General features: G+C 37.1%; 1 protein-coding gene and 1 long non-coding RNA gene across 6 annotated transcripts in view; one reads left to right on the top strand and one right to left on the bottom strand.

The window, feature by feature from the left end:
• The window catches only part of LOC135200362 (uncharacterized), a 218,663-nt gene that overhangs the window by 89,356 nt on the left and 108,381 nt on the right, over nucleotides 1-20,926 (bottom strand). The window lies entirely within an intron of this gene.
• LOC135200360 (uncharacterized) overlaps nucleotides 9,181-20,926 on the top strand; it is a 199,070-nt gene continuing 187,324 nt past the window's right edge. Inside the window, exon 1 of one of the 3 annotated variants that reach the window (XM_064228965.1) lies at nucleotides 9,181-10,162. In XM_064228965.1, the coding sequence (XP_064085035.1) occupies nucleotides 10,140-10,162 (23 nt within the window). In that variant the 5' untranslated portion in view covers nucleotides 9,181-10,139. The remainder of the gene's footprint in view (nucleotides 10,163-20,926) is intronic. The other 2 variants (XM_064228964.1, XM_064228968.1) reach the window with 2 other exon arrangements.

Raw genomic sequence — 20,926 nt, 5'->3', positions numbered from 1 at the left:
AATTCTCTGCAAAAAAAAAAAAAAAAAAAAAAAAAATAATCCTACCCCCAAAAAAAAAAAAAAAAAAAAAAAAAAAAAAATATATATAATTCATTACTAATATATATACTGCGGAAACACGTGCAAAATTAGCGTTCGGGGTCATAGTTTCATCTCCGCCAAGGGTATGCAATGCCTCATCAACCCGGCACCCGTCCACATACACAGACACACACACACACACACAAAAGGTACCCTCTCCCCAAAAGTGACATCCATATCTCTCAGAAAATCTAGTCACTTATAACCATTCGCGAAACCCACTTTTGGTATGATCCTAATCCTAAAAAATCCCCAAATCAAATAGCATTTTGAGTAATCCAGCCAAGAAGCAGAAAAACCCAACAGGCGAACAGACGAGTGGGTTACGCGCTCGCCTACAGATTCGGTAGTCCGAGAGTTCGATACCTCGCTCTCAGAGGATTGTATTCTGGTGATTCGAAATTCATTTCTCAAAATGTGGCTCAGATCCTACGATAAGCTGTAGGTCACCCGCCCGCTGTTAGGTAACCAATCGGTCCCTAGCCACGGGGAAAATATCTAATCCTTCGTGCCAGCCCTAGGAGAGCTGTTAACCGGCTCAGTGGTCTGGTTAAACTAAGAAAAAAAAAGTAACATCTGGGATACGTTCACGACATAAGGTATCATCTGAAAGAAGCAACTGCCATCAGAAATAGCTTGAGAACGCTGAAGACATTCCGTCAACATCAAGTTGAAACATCTGGACGCATCGCAGGTGATATGCAAGTGATGATGTACTTGGCCAGTGATCCGCTGACACGCGAACCCAGAATAATGTTATAAACTAAGTGTCTTTTCTCGTGCCAGTCTCATACTACGTCTTCTGATTGTACTCACGAAGGTTTTCCGTTCTTCAGTTTGCCTGTTTTTGGTATTGGGACCCTGTTGACGTTTGCAACAAAGAGGAATTTTACCCTTCATTATTGAGATTTCTTTGTCAGCTCTCAGATCTTATCAACTACTGAGGCTAAAGAGCTGCAAACTGGTTTGTTGATCATCCACCCCCTCCAATCATCTAAAGGCTGTAGAAGTCGAGATGAACTTTGTGATGATGGTCGTGTAAACACACAAACACGCATACATGCAGACACAATTTAGTATATATATGTATATATAATATGCATGTATGTATTTATGTATGTGTGGGAGTGAATACAAATAACCGGTGCCCTTTTTGTAGAAAATGGATGTGTATATGTATGTATATATATATATATATATATATATATATATATATATATATATATGTGTGTGTGTGTGTGTGTGTGTGTGTGTGTACACTGGTGAGTATAACTGTGAAATTAGTGTTAGGGGGGGTTTTTGTGGTTTAACATTTGATATTATAAATGTATATGTAAAGCCAATGACACAAACACACACACACACACACACACATATATATATATATATATATAATATATATATACGTATATATATATATATATATATATATATATATATATATATATATATATATATATATATATATATATATATATATGTGTGTGTGTGTGTGTACATTATTTTTTCACATTCTCTACATTCCGCAGTCAAACTAGTGCCTGGATACAGAAGCTAAAAAGATGAAAATCGATTAGTCAGATCGCTGGAGACACCGGAGACGTGGTGGTGGTGGTTGGCGTATAGCTCGTGAGGGGGTCGGGTCCTCCAGTGGAAGGAAAATTCGTGAACTGAATGCGAGAAAGGGAAAGAAATATTTCTTAGGTAGTTTTCCTTTTACGAAGCCTCTCGCTTACGGCATTTCTGATGACAGTGCATTGCAGTTTTTACTCTCTCTCTCTCTCTCTCACATACACACACAGAAAGTCCACTTGATGGGCTCAACCGAAGCAAACTGGTGCTATAACTATTTCAGTGACACTGTGTCCTAATTCCTCCCGTCCACATCTGTCTCAAGACGTTTTTTTTTACGTTTTTTTTTTTTTTTTTTTTTTTTTTTTTTCAAAGTCGCTGCAAGTCTCTTTGACTCGAGCCTAGTAGTAGTTTTTCCAAGTGTGTCGGAATGTCTTTGTCCATTTTCAGAAGGTGATTGGTTCGTGTTTTTTTTTTTTTTATGCAACCGGTCTCTTAAGTTATTGAGAGCGAGAAAGTTGTAAAAATCACCATGTACAGTATGATCTCAATATTCACTTCAAAGTGAAGGTGTTTGGTTTGTGTTTTTGACGCATGCGCCTTCTACAAGTCCCACGTTTCTCAAGGTTGGCCATGTGGCCCCCTTGGGGGCCATGAGATTTTTTCAAGGGCCACAAGGCCAAATTTGAAAAATGGGGTGCCATTGGAGGTCGCAGAAAATTTAGGACCCACAAAATATATAAATGTGTAATATTTTGAAATTTATCATTATTATGCTTGGAATATTCTGTTTATCATGCTTGAGTTTACTTTAAACATCATTCGGTTCAATATACCCGGTTATTTTTGCAGACAATGAAATATTCAATATTCTCTTCACTCTCTCTCTGAAATTAGCGTTTTGAGTACATGGTACTATTCAAACTAGAACCATTAATATACATACTTCCCTAGGTGTATTAAGGTGAGGGACGGATGTGGGGTGGGAGGTGGGGCTAAGAACTCAAAGTTGGCATGGAGGGGCCACAAGAACTTCCATTGGATTGAGAAACTATGAGTCTAGACTCTAGACAGACTCCCCAGTGAATTTACATACCCCTTTGCTTAAGTCCACTAAAGTCCTATTTGTTGACAATATAACTTAACATACTTTTACTTTTCTAAGATCGCTCTGGTGGGGCCAGGTGGAAAAAGGAGTTGTCATACCTACGGGTATGTAAGTCCCATTAAATGCTTCCCGCAGATATAAACAATCCTTCTTGGGAAGATTCGCTTTAGACCTTGGAAGTCGAGGGAAAGGGTTTGCTTCTTCCTTCTTAACTTTTTTTTTTTTATTCCCGATTCTATTTAGCTATTCCTTCTTTCTCTTTCTATAATTGTAGATGCGCTGAATGGCCTGTTGGCTCCGGTGTTTGGACTTCACTATCCTGTTTTGCTTGGTTCATTTTATAAGAAAAGACATCCACTCATTCCTTCTTCGCAGAACATTATCAAAATCATCCAAGTCAGTCACTGGATTCACTTTCTCTTTTCTCTTTTTTAAACACTGGAAATTCCACTATATTTCCCGTCTCTCTTGCTTCCTTGTTAAGTCTACGAACAGTCATTTCTGATACTTTTGTTGCCTCAGAGGTTCTCTGGATAGCCTTCGAAACATCAGTTACAGGACCTTCATCTTCATGTTGTTTTTATGAAATGAAGTATTTCAGGACATTATAGACTATTGCCTTGGCCTCATGTGGTGGGTGAAGACGTTTACGGGAGTCACTTTGGCTGAGCGAGTATCCTTTAATGATATTGACCATGACCTTTTAAATCCTCTTAAAAATCATAGGTCCCCTAAACTCAGATCTGGCATCTCCTGGGAAAAAATATGCCATATCTTCATTTTCATTAATGAAACTGAGGTTTTAACCAAGAATATACGAAATAAGATATATTCAAAATATCTGATGCAAACAAAGAACCACATTTCATGAAATGAAAAACTATTTCAATAGACTCCATGAAGCTAATGATTACCATAACATGAAAACTGGCAACGTATGATATCTGTACAAGCCATACCACAGCGATCTTAGAGAAGTAACGCACTATAGTTTTAGACATACTTTAGGGAAGAGTAGCTAGGAATGGAACATACTAGAAAATCAAAAGCATTTATAGTTTTATATAGTTATTTATTTTCAAAATGTGCCCGTGTATAATATTATACTGACACATTAAAATCGAATATATAAAAATATCGGATCACCTGAAGATTAGCAACCCCTAATACCTCTCTTGAAGAAAAGCGACCCCAATATTTTCCACCTGAAGATAAACGACCCCTGCTTGTTGGTGTCTCCAATCTTCAGGTGACCCACTTTAGCTCATAATATTATAGAAAAAAAGAGAAAAAAATATAGATATATATTCACTAAAAACTACTTTATTGAACATTTGTTAAAAACACAAATTTAGACAAACAATCAATAATTAATTAAAAGCGTATTGTCTTGCAATTTCAGTACAAAAATAATCAAACCTACTGTAACCCCTGTGGCTAGCGCGCGCAGGGCAACATTACCTCTTGCCAGAACATACCGAGCTTGCCAAGAATCTTTAAATATGCGGATAAGGCGCGAAGCGCCGTTCTGCCACGGCCTTATTGTAACCCCTGTTAATTCCTCACCTTAAGAAAGGCGACCCCAATATTTTCCACCTGAAGAAAAGCGACCCCAGCGTGTGTTGGGGTCGCTTTTCTTCAGGTGATCCAAAATATCCAGAGATCAAGTCCCATACCCCCAGCATGTGGTCCTCATCCCCCCAAGGGGTATGGATACCCTCTTTTAAGAACCGTTGCTTTACATTATTCAGAAGAAGGTGGTAAAAATTATCAATCACTGTATGATTTGAATGTGGAAATTTGCTTGGAAGGTAACTTTTATATATATATATATATATATATATATATATATATATATATGTATATATATATATATATATACATATATGTATATATATATATGTATATATATATATATATATATATATATATATATATATATATATATATATTATATATATATATATATATATAACCTACGCAGACTCATTATCATGTGTTCTCATATACACATATATACCATTTTTGTCTTTTTAGCTATTAATTCTATGTAGTTTATTATTTGTACGTAAATACTGCTTTCTTTTCTTCGCTCTCCCATCGGGAGCCCTTGAGCATATGATATACTGCTATTCAAATGGTTAGAGTATGACAATATACTAATAATAATAATAATAATAATAATAATAATAATAATAATAATAATAATAACATACCTCACCCATACACACACACAATATATATATATATATATATATATATATATATATATATATATATATGTGTGTGTGTGTGTGTGTGTGTGTGTGTGTGTGTGTGTGTGCTTTTCGAAGACTTGACTCTACCACAGAACACGTAACTTGGGAGACTATCTACCCATTTCAGTGCACACACACAGAGAGAGAGAGAGAGAGAGAGAGAGAGAGAGAGAGAGAGAGAGAGGGTCACAGGAAAATGTGATGAAAAAATATAGGTGAAAAGACAATCAAACCGATAGATACACCTGATATTCAGGAATGAATTCGTTCCTCTCTTGGACATTTCGAGAATTGAGGACGCCACAACTGCCCTATAGTAGATTCACATCAACCGTGCATTTGATGTCTAGGCCCATCCTTCGACGCTCCTGATTGGCTGTTGATAAGCTAATCACAGGGCTGTTAAGTCTCAGTCTCTCTCGAGTTCACATAGGTACGATGTGTGTTCCACCTCTCCTGATGTGAACCTACTATAGGTTCAGTAGTAGCCAAGCTCAAAGTCCTAGCAAAACTGAATGGTCTTGAATAGTATTCAACCTGGTGCTGCAACACGTCCCACTAGTTAGCTCCCAACAGCTCTGGCCTGAAGCAAGCGCGCGACTAAACAGCTACAGTAGCCCTGATGAAATCACATATACTACCTTCTCGTCTTGTACAATCTTAATCTTTACTCGAAGCTTCTTTTGACTCCAGCCCTGGGGGTCCTTATTTTCCACCTTATTCACAAACACTCCTTGCATTTTCCACCTTCTTCACTCTCTCACACACACACACACACACACACACACACTCCTTAGACACAGAAGTGTTGACCAGCGTTGAACCGTTAGGCCTAAAGATCGGAGCCTAGCGTTTGTTGTCCATGCCTTGAGAGATATTACATAGGGATTACTTAAAGCCGTGTTGGAGTGGCCTGCTTTGAATTTGTTGCTACTAAAGGTTGAAGTTACGAAGTCCTACTATATAGGATCGTTCGATAACACTCATTTGATTATTTAAGAGATGAGGCTGCACATATGACCATCACTACCAAAGTACATAGTAATTTATATACATATATATATGTGTGCATAATATATGCATACATACATACATATATACATGCAATATAAAAACACCGTATCGCGCTTCTAAGTAATCAGTAGAGGGATCCTCAGTCATATACTTGTTTATCAAGACGAACTATATTTGTATACATTTCTAGAAATATATTTAGTCTTGATGAACAAGTATATTACTGTGGATCCTTCTACTGACACACACACACACACACACACACACACACACACACACACACACACACACACATATATATATATATATATACTATATAATATATATATATATATATTAATATATATATATATATATATATATATATATATATATATATATATATATAACAGTGTACCTGGACCTTTCCCTGAAAAAAAAGTGGGACGCGACATCTCCAAAAACTAACCATAGAGTTTTCTTGAAAATAATCTCATTACGTTTCCCACACCCAAACTACAGTGGAGCTCATAGTCTATCTAACCTAACCAACCTAGGGGCATGACGAAAAAACCAGGCTGGTGCTGAGATAGATAATATATATATATATATATATATATATATATATATATATATATATATATACTATACATATATACATATATATATATATATATATATATATATAAACATAAAAAAACTGTTAGCATTTACACAATAAAATTCCCTGAGCGCTTAAAAATTCCAAGATACCCTAAATCCTTCATCTCCGTCCTTTATGACCACATTTATTGTCACGCCACTCTGCAGAAATCAGTATATAAGTCAATTACAAGCGACATTGTACTCTTACTTAGGCTATTATGTGACGTCAATGTATGTACATTTTACTGTTAATGAATGTGATTACGTTGAATCAATACTCTGTCTATCATTCTTTTAATTTTGAATGTATGGTCTCATGTATATGTTGCTATGAACACGATATTATTTCTTTACTATCTATGGATTTCTACTGAAACGGCTTTAATTAATGTCTTCACAAAGTACAAGGTTCACAAACGCCACCCTGGTCTCAATGAACCTACAGTTTGCCTTTCGTGAATAATGCAGGCAATTATGAGAATAAAGAAAGGGGAGAAAAATGAAGTTTACACTAAAAATTCTTTACAAACATGACTTGCTTTTATGTCTACAAATATTCCTCTTTTTCAAAGAAATTTTTCATAGCTAGTTCGCAATTCAGCTATATTTTCTTTTAATTTTTATTTTAGTATTTTCTCATTATTTTCAGATTTTTCTAATTTTTCTTAAAAAAAAAATTTTTTTTTCGTCCGTGGTCATGCGACACAAAATGTCGAAATATATTTATATATATTTTTTAGGCAGCAAAGATAAAGTGAAATCATCCAATAACATGGAAAAGTAAACCTGGTTTTCGCTTACTCGGGGAGTGAGCCTACAGACTACTTTGTTTTTGTTGTTGTTGTTCTTGTTGGGGGGGGGGGATAGGAAAGGTCTATCGAAGAGACTAAAAATGTCTGAAGAAGGTGTTTCGCGTCGAGTTCAAGATACAGGAATTTTAGGATGTGATACTAATGATTTTTATTCATTAGAATGAAAATATAAAAAAGATAAATAATGTGGATGTCAAACAGTACAGAAAATTTATTTCAAATAAAATATAGCTAATTATTTATTTTGATTTTCGTTGGTGAAACAACGCTCTATTTGACCGCAGATTTTAACACGTTTTGATTTACGTTAAAAGTTAGGAATATAATGTTTATAACTCTTGCGTGATGGGGTTATCTTACATGCGTCTTGAGTAAGCTGGAGGTCGGATCAAGCCTTGTTCGTTTAATGCTCCCCTCCTCTCTCTCTCTCTCTCTCTCTCTCTCTCTCTCTCTCTCTCTCTCTCTCTCTCTCTGTTATACTTTGAGCTCAGAACGAAAAAAAAAAAAAAAAACAGATTTCTATTTTCGAACCAGATTTTTTAAAATCTGGAGAGTAAATTCAGACTTATCTCTTCGGTAGGTTTTTTGAGCTGTCGATCAAAAAAAAAAAAATTCTATTTCGGATATTTGTAATTTACTCTTTTTTGAGAAAAAAAAACGAAAGAAAGAATGTGCGTATTTCAAACAGAAAAAGTAAAAAAAAAAAAATATCCCTCTGTAGCTGCAGTAGCATTGCAGTTAAATACCTCGTTCCATGATGATGATAAATAGCCAGTGGCTCCTCTGTTATTATTATTATTATTTATAATTATTATTATTAACTATGCTTTGGAAAAGGGCAAAAGTTCATGAACTTACAGAGATGCTCCTATAAAACATACAGGAGTCCATATGTTAAACAAATTGCAAAGGGGTATTATTATTATTATTATTATTATTATTATTATTATTATTATTATTATTATTATTATTATTATTATTACATACGGAAAAAGGCAAATTTCATGAACTTACAAAGATGAAACAAATTGCAAAGGAGTGTTTATTATTATTATTAATTATTATTATTATTATTATTATTATTATTATTATTATTATTCATGATGAACATATATACATATGGAAAAAGGCAAGAGTTCATGAACTTCCAATGATGCTTCCTTGTAGAACATACAGTAGCCCATAGATTTTTAAAAAAATATATATGCAAAGGAGCAGTATAAACAAATATAGAGCAGTTTCCGTCCAACGGACACAACCCCCCCACCCCGCCCCCCTCCGCCTCTTACCACTCATTACTGGTCTTGACAAGGATTGGTTGGTTACCTTTCGCTATCTTCAGTGGGTGAGAAGCCTGTAGTACTACTACTATAGTATGGTCGAAGCCCTTGGGATCAAGACTAGACTCAGCGATAGAGGGAACTTGACGGAAAATGTCGGAGAAGAGCCAAGGCTTCTTCCTTAGACCTCGTCACGGTACTTTTCTTTCTTCTTCTTCTTTTTCTTCTTCTTCTCGGCCACCTGTAGGAGACCGCGAGGACCCCAGAGGAGGCCAGAGACCAGAGACCATTGTTTTTCTAGCGGTGTTTGTGGTTGCGCCGCTAGACCGAGCTTCTTCTTCTTCTCGTAGGTTTTGACTCCCCGAGAAGACGGCAGAGTTTGCTAACTATACGCCTAGAGGCGTCGGGAAGAGCAGCTATATAGTACTAGCAAGCATTAATAGCAGCCAAGAGTTGCTTAAAAAAAAGGGGGGGTATAAATAGGGGGAGCCATTCGTTCCCCAAACGCGTGTGCCGATGATGAATGTTGACACTGACAGACTGCCAGTGAGTGGATTGGTGTCCTTTGAGTGACTCGTGTTGGAATTTGGCGATTACTGCCTCATATAAAGAGGCTTATCCTATACCATTCTGGCAACACGAGAGGCTCCCGGAGGCTCATGAAAGCATAGACTAAACAAACCCCCCCAAAACGCCTTTGTGGACCTGAAGTATCCATAAACAAGCTTCATAAAAAGCTTGGTTTGTGTTACATCATGACCACCAACACCTACTAGGTACTACCCATCACGGTTGGAGGTTCTTGGCCGCGTAACAGTAAACTCCCACCCACGCTAATGAGTGCAGTGCTCCCCCCCGACAAAAGAGTTGGTGGTTGTGCGACACTTTCGCGGTATCACCCTCTCGAATCGGCCTGGTTACTGGTTAATACAAATCATAGAGCCTTCTGAAGAGAGGAGACATTTTTTTTTAAGTTAGAGCGAACGCAGCCAGATCAGTGCGCGCATCTGTCCTAGGCTGACTGAAACCTTTGCCAAGGAGGGAACGAACAGTCGAGTGACTCCAGAGGGATCGGAGGTTCTTTGTGGGGGGGGCGGTGTATCGCCTTTAAAGCAGAGCAATTTCGGCTCGTTTCTACGTTCCTTCCGTCGCGTGTCAGCGAAAATCTTTGGAAAGTAAACGGCCAGGCAGGCAGGCAGTCTTGATCGAGAGCCACTGCTCGCGGTTTCCCTCCGGTATATCGGCCTAGGGATAAGTCACCTTTACCGCCCACGGCCCCTAAAAGTAGCCCACCACACTCTCTTGGATTACTGACGAAGGACAGAGACCTGAATAAAGGATTACTACTCTTTTCACCCTTTTTTACCTGCTGCCCTCTCCATCATTCAAAATGCAGGGCACACCAAAAGGAAGGTGAGTCATTCTCTCATTCGCTCCTATACCTCTCCCTTAATTGCTGCTCCAAGACATCCAAGAAAGCCTCGCCCCATTCTCTTAATGAGCCCCAAAAAAATGTTTATTGGGCGGTTTCCGCTTAGAGAAATTCGTGTTCTCTGGTGCTGCACGGAGTTGAGGCCAAGTCTCTCATTCACTTCAGAATACCTCACACGAAACTAAATGATTCTTTTGAACTTGGCGACGCGATTTGAAATGTTCACACGAGATGAGTCGTTCGTCAGTCAAACGCAGACGCTTCATAGATTCATCCACGCTCATTTTCTAAACTAGATAAATACACAGCAGAACGAAGAACGTAAGAACGTAAGACCCTCTTAATTTTCCCGTTGCTCTCTCACCCTAATATATACGCCATAAAGAAACGCACAAGAACTCTTTTGACAGCAGCAATAACAAGAATAATAATTTGAAATGATTAATGTTAAAAAAACAAAAACAAAAGGGATAAACAGACACATGAAAGGTGCACTAAGATAATATCTAAAGGATAACATCGGTTAATAAAAACTACATGTACTACACAAGCATCAGAAGGAAATAAGAATAATCACCAAGAGTTATACTAATTTTTAATCTGTATATTTTTTCAGATTCATGATCCCTGTCAATTTTTTTTGTTTTTTTTTTTTTTTGAGAATTATGAATCCTGTGTCAATTTTTTTTCTTTTGAGAATTATGGATCCTCTGTCAAAATTTTTCTCCTTTTTTTTGAGAATTATGAACCCTCTGTTAAAATTTTTTTTTGAATCGCGAACCTTTTAATATATATATATATATATATATATATATATATATATATATATATATATATATATATATATATATATAAATAAATATATATTAGATCAGGAATCATGAACCCTCTATCATTTATTTTCTCAGAATCATTTTTTTAAAATCAGGGAGCCTCTGATATATATTGTTTTAGAATCGTGAAGACTTTAATATATAATTCTTAGAATCTTGAACCCTCCATTATATAGTTTTTTTTAAAATCAGGAAGTCTCTAATACATATTATTTTAGAATCATGAAGAATTTAATATATAATTCTTTAGAATCATGAAACATCTATCATATAGTTTTTTGAATCACGAAGCCTCTAATATATTTTATTTTAGAATCGTGAAGACTTTAATATATAATTCTTTAGAATCATGGAGAGACTAATTCATATATCTCTTAGAATCATGAACCCTCCGGCAAATGTTTATCTTCAGAATGATGAACTGTGTCAAAAACAAAAGCAGCCACTCAAGCGAAAACGACGAATCTTTGTCTCCGCTTTAATTACTTCAAAACAACAAAGTGATTCACAGCGTTGGAATAGGCGCATTAGAGAGCACTCCCCAGCAGGAGTCCGTAAATACACGCCGATCTATTTCTGAAGGAAAAAAAAAAAATTTTTTTTTGAACGTGTTGCAAAAACTTCGCGGAAAAAAAAAAGAATGGCGCCGAAACTCGCGTCCACCCACGCGGACCACCTGCTTATTAAAAAAAAAAGGTCTCTCCAAAACGCTTTGAAACATCAGTCATATGATTTAGTGAGGTTCATTGTTTTCTTTAGTCCTACCTGCTAAAATTTTTTTCTTATTTTCCCCAGAATATAAATGCTGAGTGTGCACGAGGAAATTTATAATCGTTGACTAGGCAAATAATTATTTCTTCGTCTGCATCATTTTGCAGAGCGGAATTAATATTACTGTTTCTTTACTCGTTTACGTGTACCTTAAATGCATATCATCTATAAACAATTATATGATAAAACTAAGGTTTTTCGTTTATTAACATATCGTCTTAAATACTCATTGACTTGTCTCAGAGCTCACAATTGTTAGCAATTACCATCATCATTTATAAGTTTTTGTTTTAATTTTTTTTTTTGGGGGGGGTCCCCCACCCAAAGAATTTAGCGTGGCCTTGAAATAGATCTTTTTTCCTTTTTACTTCAAAATCAATTGCAGAGTCATCCACGGCTCTTGGTCACGTGAGAGCCATTTATAGACAAAAATAATAAGTTGTTGTTGTCAAGAATAGTTATCAGGGTTGTAAACTAAGTCAACTTTCATTCTGTTGTTTACAAATCACCACAACACAGAGAGAGAGAGAGAGAGAGAGAGAGAGAGAGCGCTCGGCAGGGCGCCAATACACGATGAAAGAGAGCGAGAGAGAGAGAGAGCACACCCGTATGCTCACGCCTACGTTTAAATATAATTAAATCTTCGTTCTGTTTAAACTGCAGGCTTTTAATTAGCCCAGAGTGGGACATTTTGAGAGAGAGAGAGAGAGAGAGAGAGAGAGAGAGAGAGAGAGAGAGAGAGATAATAACGTCGCGCTGTGAAGCTAATGCAGGAATATTACCGTGATTATTCAAATAATATCAACAACTATTCATCAGATAAGTTAGGGACCCAGAGAGAGAGAGAGAGAGAGTCTCATCCACGAAACGAATAATACATAAATTTTGCTAAAAAAATGCTCTGTAAAGACCAGACAACAAATAAAACCCACTGAACACAACAGTTTAAAGGATATTAATGGTTCAGCTGACTCGCTGATTACTTCAAGTGAAGAGAACGTCTTTTGTTTTATGGCCAATTCTTTCACCTGCATCGCTATAGGGTTGGGAGAGGGGAGGATGGGCGGGGGGGGGAGGGGGGGGGGGCATATGGGAGAGGCTCCTAACTTGGCACTGGCTAGAATCTCTTCCCAGAAACGGTAGAAATTTTGAGGGATCTGAAGGGATCAGATTCCACAGCCGACTTAAAATCTATTATTAAGAAAAATATTTTCTTGGCATTTTTGTTAAATACGGATGTTAAGACGTACACATTATCATATCTGCAAGGTTTCATTGTAGTACACATTTAACACATTCATCTTAAAATTGATCGCAGATAAAAATCTTCTCTTCGCATTTTTGTTAAATACGGATGTTAAAACCTACGCATTCGTATCCTTGTATGGTTTAACTTTGTAAGCATTTAACTGATTTACCAAAGAATAATTCTGTTCGCTAAAGTAATCACAGTTTTCCTCGGTACCTAGACTACACAATTAAAGAGGAATGTGCCTACTTATTTACGTTCAATTTTGTATATTTTCGTATACTAGAATGACGGAAAGAATGAATAACTTAGACGTTATTGGAAAGGGACGCAGAATGGATCCAATACTTTCGTATCTTTATGCTACCCACACAAATGAGAATTTGACATAAATGATGGTAATGGCTAAATGAGCTGGAATTATATATGTTTACATACACACACACACACACACATATATATATATATATATATAGCTAATTACATATACATGTAAAAATGTATATATATAATATTTATATACATATACAGTACACATATAAATATTTATATACATATATAGTACACATATAAATATACATACATACATACACACATACATACATACATACAGACAGACATACATACATATATATATGTGTGTGTGCATGCGTGTGTATCTGTGTGTGTTTTAATTTCGCACTCAACTAATACAACGTAATTTAATTCTATGGGTTAAGCCGGCGTCCCCACTTTCCCCCCGTAAGCCAAATAAGCATGCAAGTTGATTCCATTTTCCAACGCTGTGATTCGCGCGAGGAATATAGATTTGACTGATCGATTTACGGTTGATGAGACTGGCGTCACAGCATCACAGGGAGAGAACCCAGCAGGATCTTATGTCATCCTCTTTGAAGTCGAAAATCAATCTATACGGTGCAAAACGAAGGGTGGAAACTGGCATTACAAAATTTTCTTGGAATTCTTCTGTACGCACGGTGATGTGTAAGCCTTGCATTTGAAAAGTTGAAGGGAAAATTTGAATTTCCGATTGTAGACTGGCGTTAGAGGTCATCGTAGGTCACCGACCGTGTAAATAAAAAAAAGGGGGGTGGGGGCGTTGGTTTAGATCAAACTGGTAAGGTTGGAAGAGGGTAGACATACATTTTGACCTTTGACCTTTTAAATAAAAAAGTTGAAGGGAATTGGCAGTGATGCTTTATTCTCTGTTGTGATATATATATATATATATATATATATATATATATATATTATATATATATATATATATATATTTATATATACATGCACACAGAGTAACTGCATCACAACCAATTTCTACATACGTATGTATAAATACGCTGCGCGTGCGCGTATCTGAGAGATGCTAACTATAGGCGTTACACCGAGCAGGTGTAATGAGTCTTTATCAAACCAGTCGTTTTTGCTTCACTCGTTACAGCTGCTGTTACGAGAATAATAGTTATAGGCGAACGGAATGATGACAGAAGACAGACCTTGTGTAATCCTACAGCAAAGACAACTGACAATCGGCCACAATGCGAGATTGTGAAATGCCATGAAATATGTACTAAACCAAGTATCCTCTGCTACTACAGTAAAACGAAACTGTACCTACTAAGCTACCTATGTAGAAACTGTATCTACAGGTTACCTAAGTAGAAGCTGTGTCTACAGGTTACCTAAGTAGAAGCTGTGTCTACAGGTTACCTAAGTAGAAACTGTGTCTACAGGTTACCCAAGTAGAAGCTGTGTCTACAGGTTACCTAAGTAGAAGCTGTGTCTACAGGTTACCTAAGTAGAAGCTGTGTCTACAGGTTACCTAAGTAGAAGCTGTGTCTACAGGTTACCTAAGTAGAAACTGTGTCTACAGGTTACCTAAGTAGAAGCTGTGGTCTACAGGTTACCTAAGTAGAAAGCTGTGTTACTACAGGTTACCTAAGTAGAAGCTGTGTCTACAGGTTTACTAAGTAGAAACTTGTGTCTACAGGTTACCCAAGTAGAAACTCAGAACAGACAGCGATTAAAAAAGAAAAAAAGTTTAAAAAATGCGCCAAAGTTTCTTCGACGCAATCGAGTTTTCTGTACAGCGTATAAGGCCACCGAAAATAGATTTTTCTTTCGGTGATCTCGGTTATATAATGCCGTGGAACCTTAACCGCGTCCTGGTGGTGGCATGTCCTACAGCGTTGGCAGAAGCACGTTCATGGCTAACTTTAACTTGAAATGAAAGCAAAATTACTGATGGTAGAGGGCTGCAATTTGGTGTGTTTGATGAGTGGAGGGTGGATGATCAACCTACCAATTTGCAGCCTTCTAGCCTCAGTAGTTTTTAAGGTCTGAGGGCGGACAGACAAAGCCGTCTCAGTAGTTTTCCAAAAAAAAACTTAAAAAAAAAAAAAAAAAAAAGAGGGGGGTTGGGGTTGGGGGAACGATTCCTAGCGTGACATACATCTCGTCTAAATCCAAACTCACTTTATGAAACATCAAACTAACCCACTTTTCAGGAGGGGGTCAGAATAACGTAGCGCTCACTGAAATGTGACTTTTTCAGCTGTGGGCGTGGTCTCGGATTTAGCCAGTCTTCTTGGACGGCGTAAATGCTAATGCTATCTTAAGGATAATTAAAAAAAAAAAAAAAAAAAAAAAAACATATATATATATATATATTATATATTATATATATATATTATATATATATATATATATATATATATATATATATATATATATATAGAGGTGGTTTTGTAACAAGAGGAACAACTAGTCTTCTTTGCGAAGCCGTTCCTTAAAAAAAAAAAACGAAAAAAGAGAAAAAATGATGGGGACGAGGAATGACTGATAAATTGTGAGAGCTTAATGGTGAAGGCATAAGATGGCTTATTTTCCATAATTCTGGAAGGTTATGCAAAAATGTAGTTATTTTTCTGGAACGCCATAAAACCAATGCTTATTCATCGATTGATAGTTGGTCTTACTAATACTATTAATACTTCTTTTTTTGGGGGTAAGAATTATAATCAATCACTGACCTAAAAACACATTGAAGAAGTGATTTTATCCCCATAATCTTTACGCCTTTGTCTTAAACGATTAAATAATAATTATATTTCAAGTCTCGATCCTGCGGACTATACACAACGAGAAATAGCTATCTATTGATTTTCTCATTTCAACGCAAAATACATAGAAGCAAACTGCAGATTAAAATAGAAAAATTACGAATTTCCATACTTACGCATTCCTACGAAAGATAATCAAAGCTTTGTTTTGCATTTTTTAAAAAATAGATCTAATTCTTTCGCGGTACCAATGCGACATGCGAAATGGTCCGTCCACACTGATAAGAATTTTGTTTACATTCATAAAACGGTTTTTTTCTGGTGGTAATAATAGTTTTCAATCTCGACCTGGTTTGGAAGTCACATAAAGCCATTGCTGGTCCCGTTGCTGAAGAATGACAGTTACTGGTTCAATGCTGCGTCAAAACACCATACAAACTATACAAACAATAAAACTATTTTCCATCTCACACTCCTTTGCTTCGCAACCACTTGGCCTCAGCTATCTCCTGCAGCATCAGGCAACACTTAACTTATTATTTCTCTTTCGTTTCCTTTTCAGCCTTTGAATTACGAGCCATGTTTTTTTAGTTTTCATTTTTTAATTTATTTCTCTTAAATATCTAATCGGTTTAGTGAAGAAGATAATCTTCCCTGCTTAATGGTCTTCTGTTTTTTTTCATTTTTACTCTTTTTATTAATTTTTTTTAAATATCTAATCGGTTTAGTGAAAAAGATATCTTCCCTGCTTAATGGTCTTGAATTTTAGCTTACTTTGTTGATGTTGTGGCTAGGGTGGGGGGTTGGGGGTGGGGTAGGAAACCCCCTTATGGAGGAGACTTAAAGAGGTCTGAAAAAGGCGTTTGGCGTTGAGTTAAAGATACAGGAACTTTAGGATAGGATATTTGTGATTTAGTTATTAAAATGAAAATATAGAAAATGAATAACGTGCATGTTAAACAGTACAGAACAATTATTTCTAATAAGATATAGCATATTTATTTTAATTTTCGTTGATGAAACAACGCTCTATTTGACCATAGATTTTAACGCGTTTTAATTTACGCTAAGTTAAAAATATGATGCTACAAGTTATGCGTGAGGGGAAAAATATTGCACGCGTCGAGAGTAAGCTGGAAGTCGGATCACGCCTCGTTAGACTTTATAATCAATTCAGGTCGCTGACAAGATTCTGGGAAACTCTCAGGACGGCCGTAAGACCAGCAGCCCATTAAACTCAATTTATTTGCTGAAGGAGCGGCCGAGCATTTAAGCTGTTCCAAATGAAAGCCGATTACTGCTTGAGAATGTTTTCGGTGGACTTACTGAAAAGTGGGTTTATTGAATGTTATAGAAATATAGATTGATAAAGAAAATGCAGGAATGCGTCGGTCTGTCAGGAAAATATTTTTCAAGGTTACGTGAACTCTTGAGGACTCTTTTAAGAGGTGGGGTAAAATTAGGTTTCACGATTTTCCTATTTTGCTCTTAGATTTCATACAAAATTTCAATCGCAAATTTAACAAAATCAGGTCACGCCAACAAAAGATAGTAGATCGCAGCATTACAAGACTATTCGTTGAATATCTAGTTCCAAAAGGGTTCCGGTAAAATGGCTATTACTGATTTTCCTGCAGAAATTCCAACTTCTTGAATGAATACACGGGTTCTCCTTGCAAATCATAGTTCCTCACTGGACGAGTGGGTAGCGTACTCATCTATCAAACTGGTGGCCTGAGTTCGCTCCCAGCTGCTGCCAGTGCGGAATCAGAGGAATTTATATCAGGTGATTAGAAATTAATTTCTCGATGTAATGCAGTTCTGATCCCACAATAAGCTGTAGGTTCCGTTGCTAAGTAACAAAATGGTTCCTAGCCAACCCAAGGAGATATACTTAACTTGCATATCCACAAATACTGTTGCCCACCTGTAAAGTGCTAGTGGCTCCAGTTTTAGTATGGTAACTGAAAACCTTAGAGATTGTAAAGTTACTCATATTCCTGTTCAGCTCCTCGAACTAATCCATCATTTTCGTGACCTTAGCTAAAAACCTTCAATCTTAAAGCAATGAACAGTAGGACCGACGCTGTTCAACTCCTCTAACTAATCCGTCAAGAAAACGCCTGATTTAATCCCTGATTTCAACCCAACCCACCCAACCAACCCCCCTTCCTCCCCCCCACTGTTCCCGAAAACCCAATAATCCACCGGAAATGACATTTTAGAAAACCCATCACCAGATTTGGCGCAGGACGAAAAAGGACTCTCTGTCCAAATTTTTATTTTCTTTCAGTCTAATCTAATTCCACTCGTTACTTCTGCGCCTCCTTTGGAGAGAGAAGAGAGAGAGAGAGAGAGAGAGAGAGAGAGAGAGAGAGAGAGAGAGTGTATCCGGCCGTGATCGGAGACCAGTGAATATTAACATTCGCCTCTGGGAAACATGACGAGTGACAAATGATACTCGCAGAGGAGTCAGTATTTGCCAGAGAATAAAGGCGACGATATCGATGACACATCTGACGTCTGGATGGAAGACGAGATATCAGTCGTTCATAATAACTACTAGGACTTTTCAGATCCATCAAAAGGAATAAATAGGCCTTTTCAGATCCACCAAGAGAAATAAATAGGCCTTTTCAGATCCAGCAAGAGAAATAAATAGGCCTTTTCAGATCCAGAAAGAGGGGAATAAAATAGGCTTTTTCAGAGCCCAGCCAAGGAGAAATAAATAGGCCTTTTTAGATTCATCAAGAGAAAAAATAAAAGGCTTCCTTTTCAGATCCAGCAAGAGAAACATCGGAAATGCATACGGGCTTGATTCCCGATAATGAACGAAGCCCGGATGGTTAGGGGTGGGGGTTGAGGGCGGGGGGGTGTGAATAGATAAAAATATTCCATAAAAGAGAAAAAGGAAAAAGAATGGTCTAACATCCGGAAACAGAATGTCACACAAGCACTGTAAATAAACAAACATTTACACACACACATATATATATATATATATAATATATAATATATATATGTATATATATATATATATATATATATATATATATATATATGTAACATAAAGAGGGGGAGAGGGGAATTTGCTATGATATGTTTTAAATAATGTATAATGTGATATGCTGTGACGTTTCTTAGAATGTAGAGAATCAGCAATTTAACTTCCTTAGATACAGTGTTCGAGCGACAGCTTAGGAATGCTTACGCAGCTTTCTTCGAGGTGGTATGATCAAGACTGCTGTCTTAAGCAAATCAGTGCCTTCATCCTGTCGCCATGAGAGCTTGGTGCAGAGGTGACTTTGAAACTGGATTCAAGCGGTTACCTGGGGCGTAAACATCGTGAACATTGTTCGTACGTATGTGTGCGAGCCTTTTCCTCCTACATAATCAACGTAGGCTTATCATGAAGGGTAGACTATTGCAGAGAGAACGCAAGGCCGGGATGGCTCTGCCAAAGTATTTTTGATAAGTGTCAGTGCAACTGTGCTGAAATGGGTGAGTGTTATTATATCTGTTTTGGCCAAAGTGTGGCTGGATTGTATTTTGAATGTTTATTTCAGAGATATTCTGTTTATATGATCTTTGATTATGATCTTGTGCTTACCAGAGTGTTCTCCTGTCTTCTAACAGGCGTTTCTGGTAGAGGGGAAATGTTCTGGAGGAGGGGAACTATTTTCTTGAGAAGAGTGGGGATTGTTCATTGGAGAAATGGTGCACTGACTAATTACTGTGTTGACTGTGCCTATCTTTGATGGCTAAACTAATGTTGGTGTTAGATTGATTACCGAGGGTTATCTGAGTTATTTGGACTTTGAGTTAACATTCCATTTAATCATTCTGTTAAGAATCTGAGTTCTTCAGATAATACTTTGCTTTTAAATAAATGCATATTTTTGTAATTCACGACTCTGATTTGATGACCTAGATAATGGAGGGGAGATATGTCGAGAGAGAGTACTATTGGGAATCGAGAGAGAGAGAGAGAGAGAGAGAGAGAGAGAGATAGAGAGAGAGAGAAGAGAGAGAGAGAGAGAGAGAGAGAGAGAGAGAGAGAGAGAGAGAGAGAAGAGAGAGTCGTCTTTGGCCACTCTTGGCCTATCGCTACCAAAATGATAACGAGATATTGTATTATATATATATATATATATATATATATATATATATATATATATATATATATATATATATATATACAAATCCACGATGACTGGCAAATGGGGCAACTTCCTAAAATACCGGAATTTTGATTAGATAAAAAAAATGTTTGGCTGAATGAAGTATTCCGTCATCTTTGAGCTAATGCTCAAAGCCTCAATATTTCCCCTCCCACCCCCCCCGACCTCCACCCCTGCTGCCCCCCCAACCCCCCCACCCCCCGCAACAAAAAAGGGTAATATATTGACAAATTTTTGAAAAAACGGGCAATTTGGAACACACGACATTCAATGAAGTTTTTAGGAATCCGTCGGAAATAAATGGTGGAAATTCTAAGGTATTGAAGAAGAAGAACAGAACAGGTTGTAAACAGGTCCGTCCGTGAAAATGCCAAAGGCCAAGCACTGGGCCCTACGAGGTCATTCAACGCTGAAAGGAAACTCAAGACCGAAAAGGTTCTAAAGGTGTAACAGGAGGAAGACTCTGGGAGGAAGAGGGAAGAAAAGAGGATACGAAATGACGTACAGTAATAAGAATGAATAGGGTTCCAGCTACGGGCGAAAGGGACGCTGTGAGGAATCTAAAGTAATACCTACGGTGCACTACGTGAGGTGCACTGGCGGCACTACCCTCTCACGGAGATGATGGAAAGCGTAGAAATCATTCGAG

Source organism: Macrobrachium nipponense, chromosome 26, assembly GCF_015104395.2.
Source record: "Macrobrachium nipponense isolate FS-2020 chromosome 26, ASM1510439v2, whole genome shotgun sequence".
Classification (NCBI taxonomy): domain Eukaryota; kingdom Metazoa; phylum Arthropoda; class Malacostraca; order Decapoda; family Palaemonidae; genus Macrobrachium; species Macrobrachium nipponense.
Note: the sequence above shows the minus strand (reverse complement) of the source record. Positions and strands in the feature narration are given on the sequence as shown.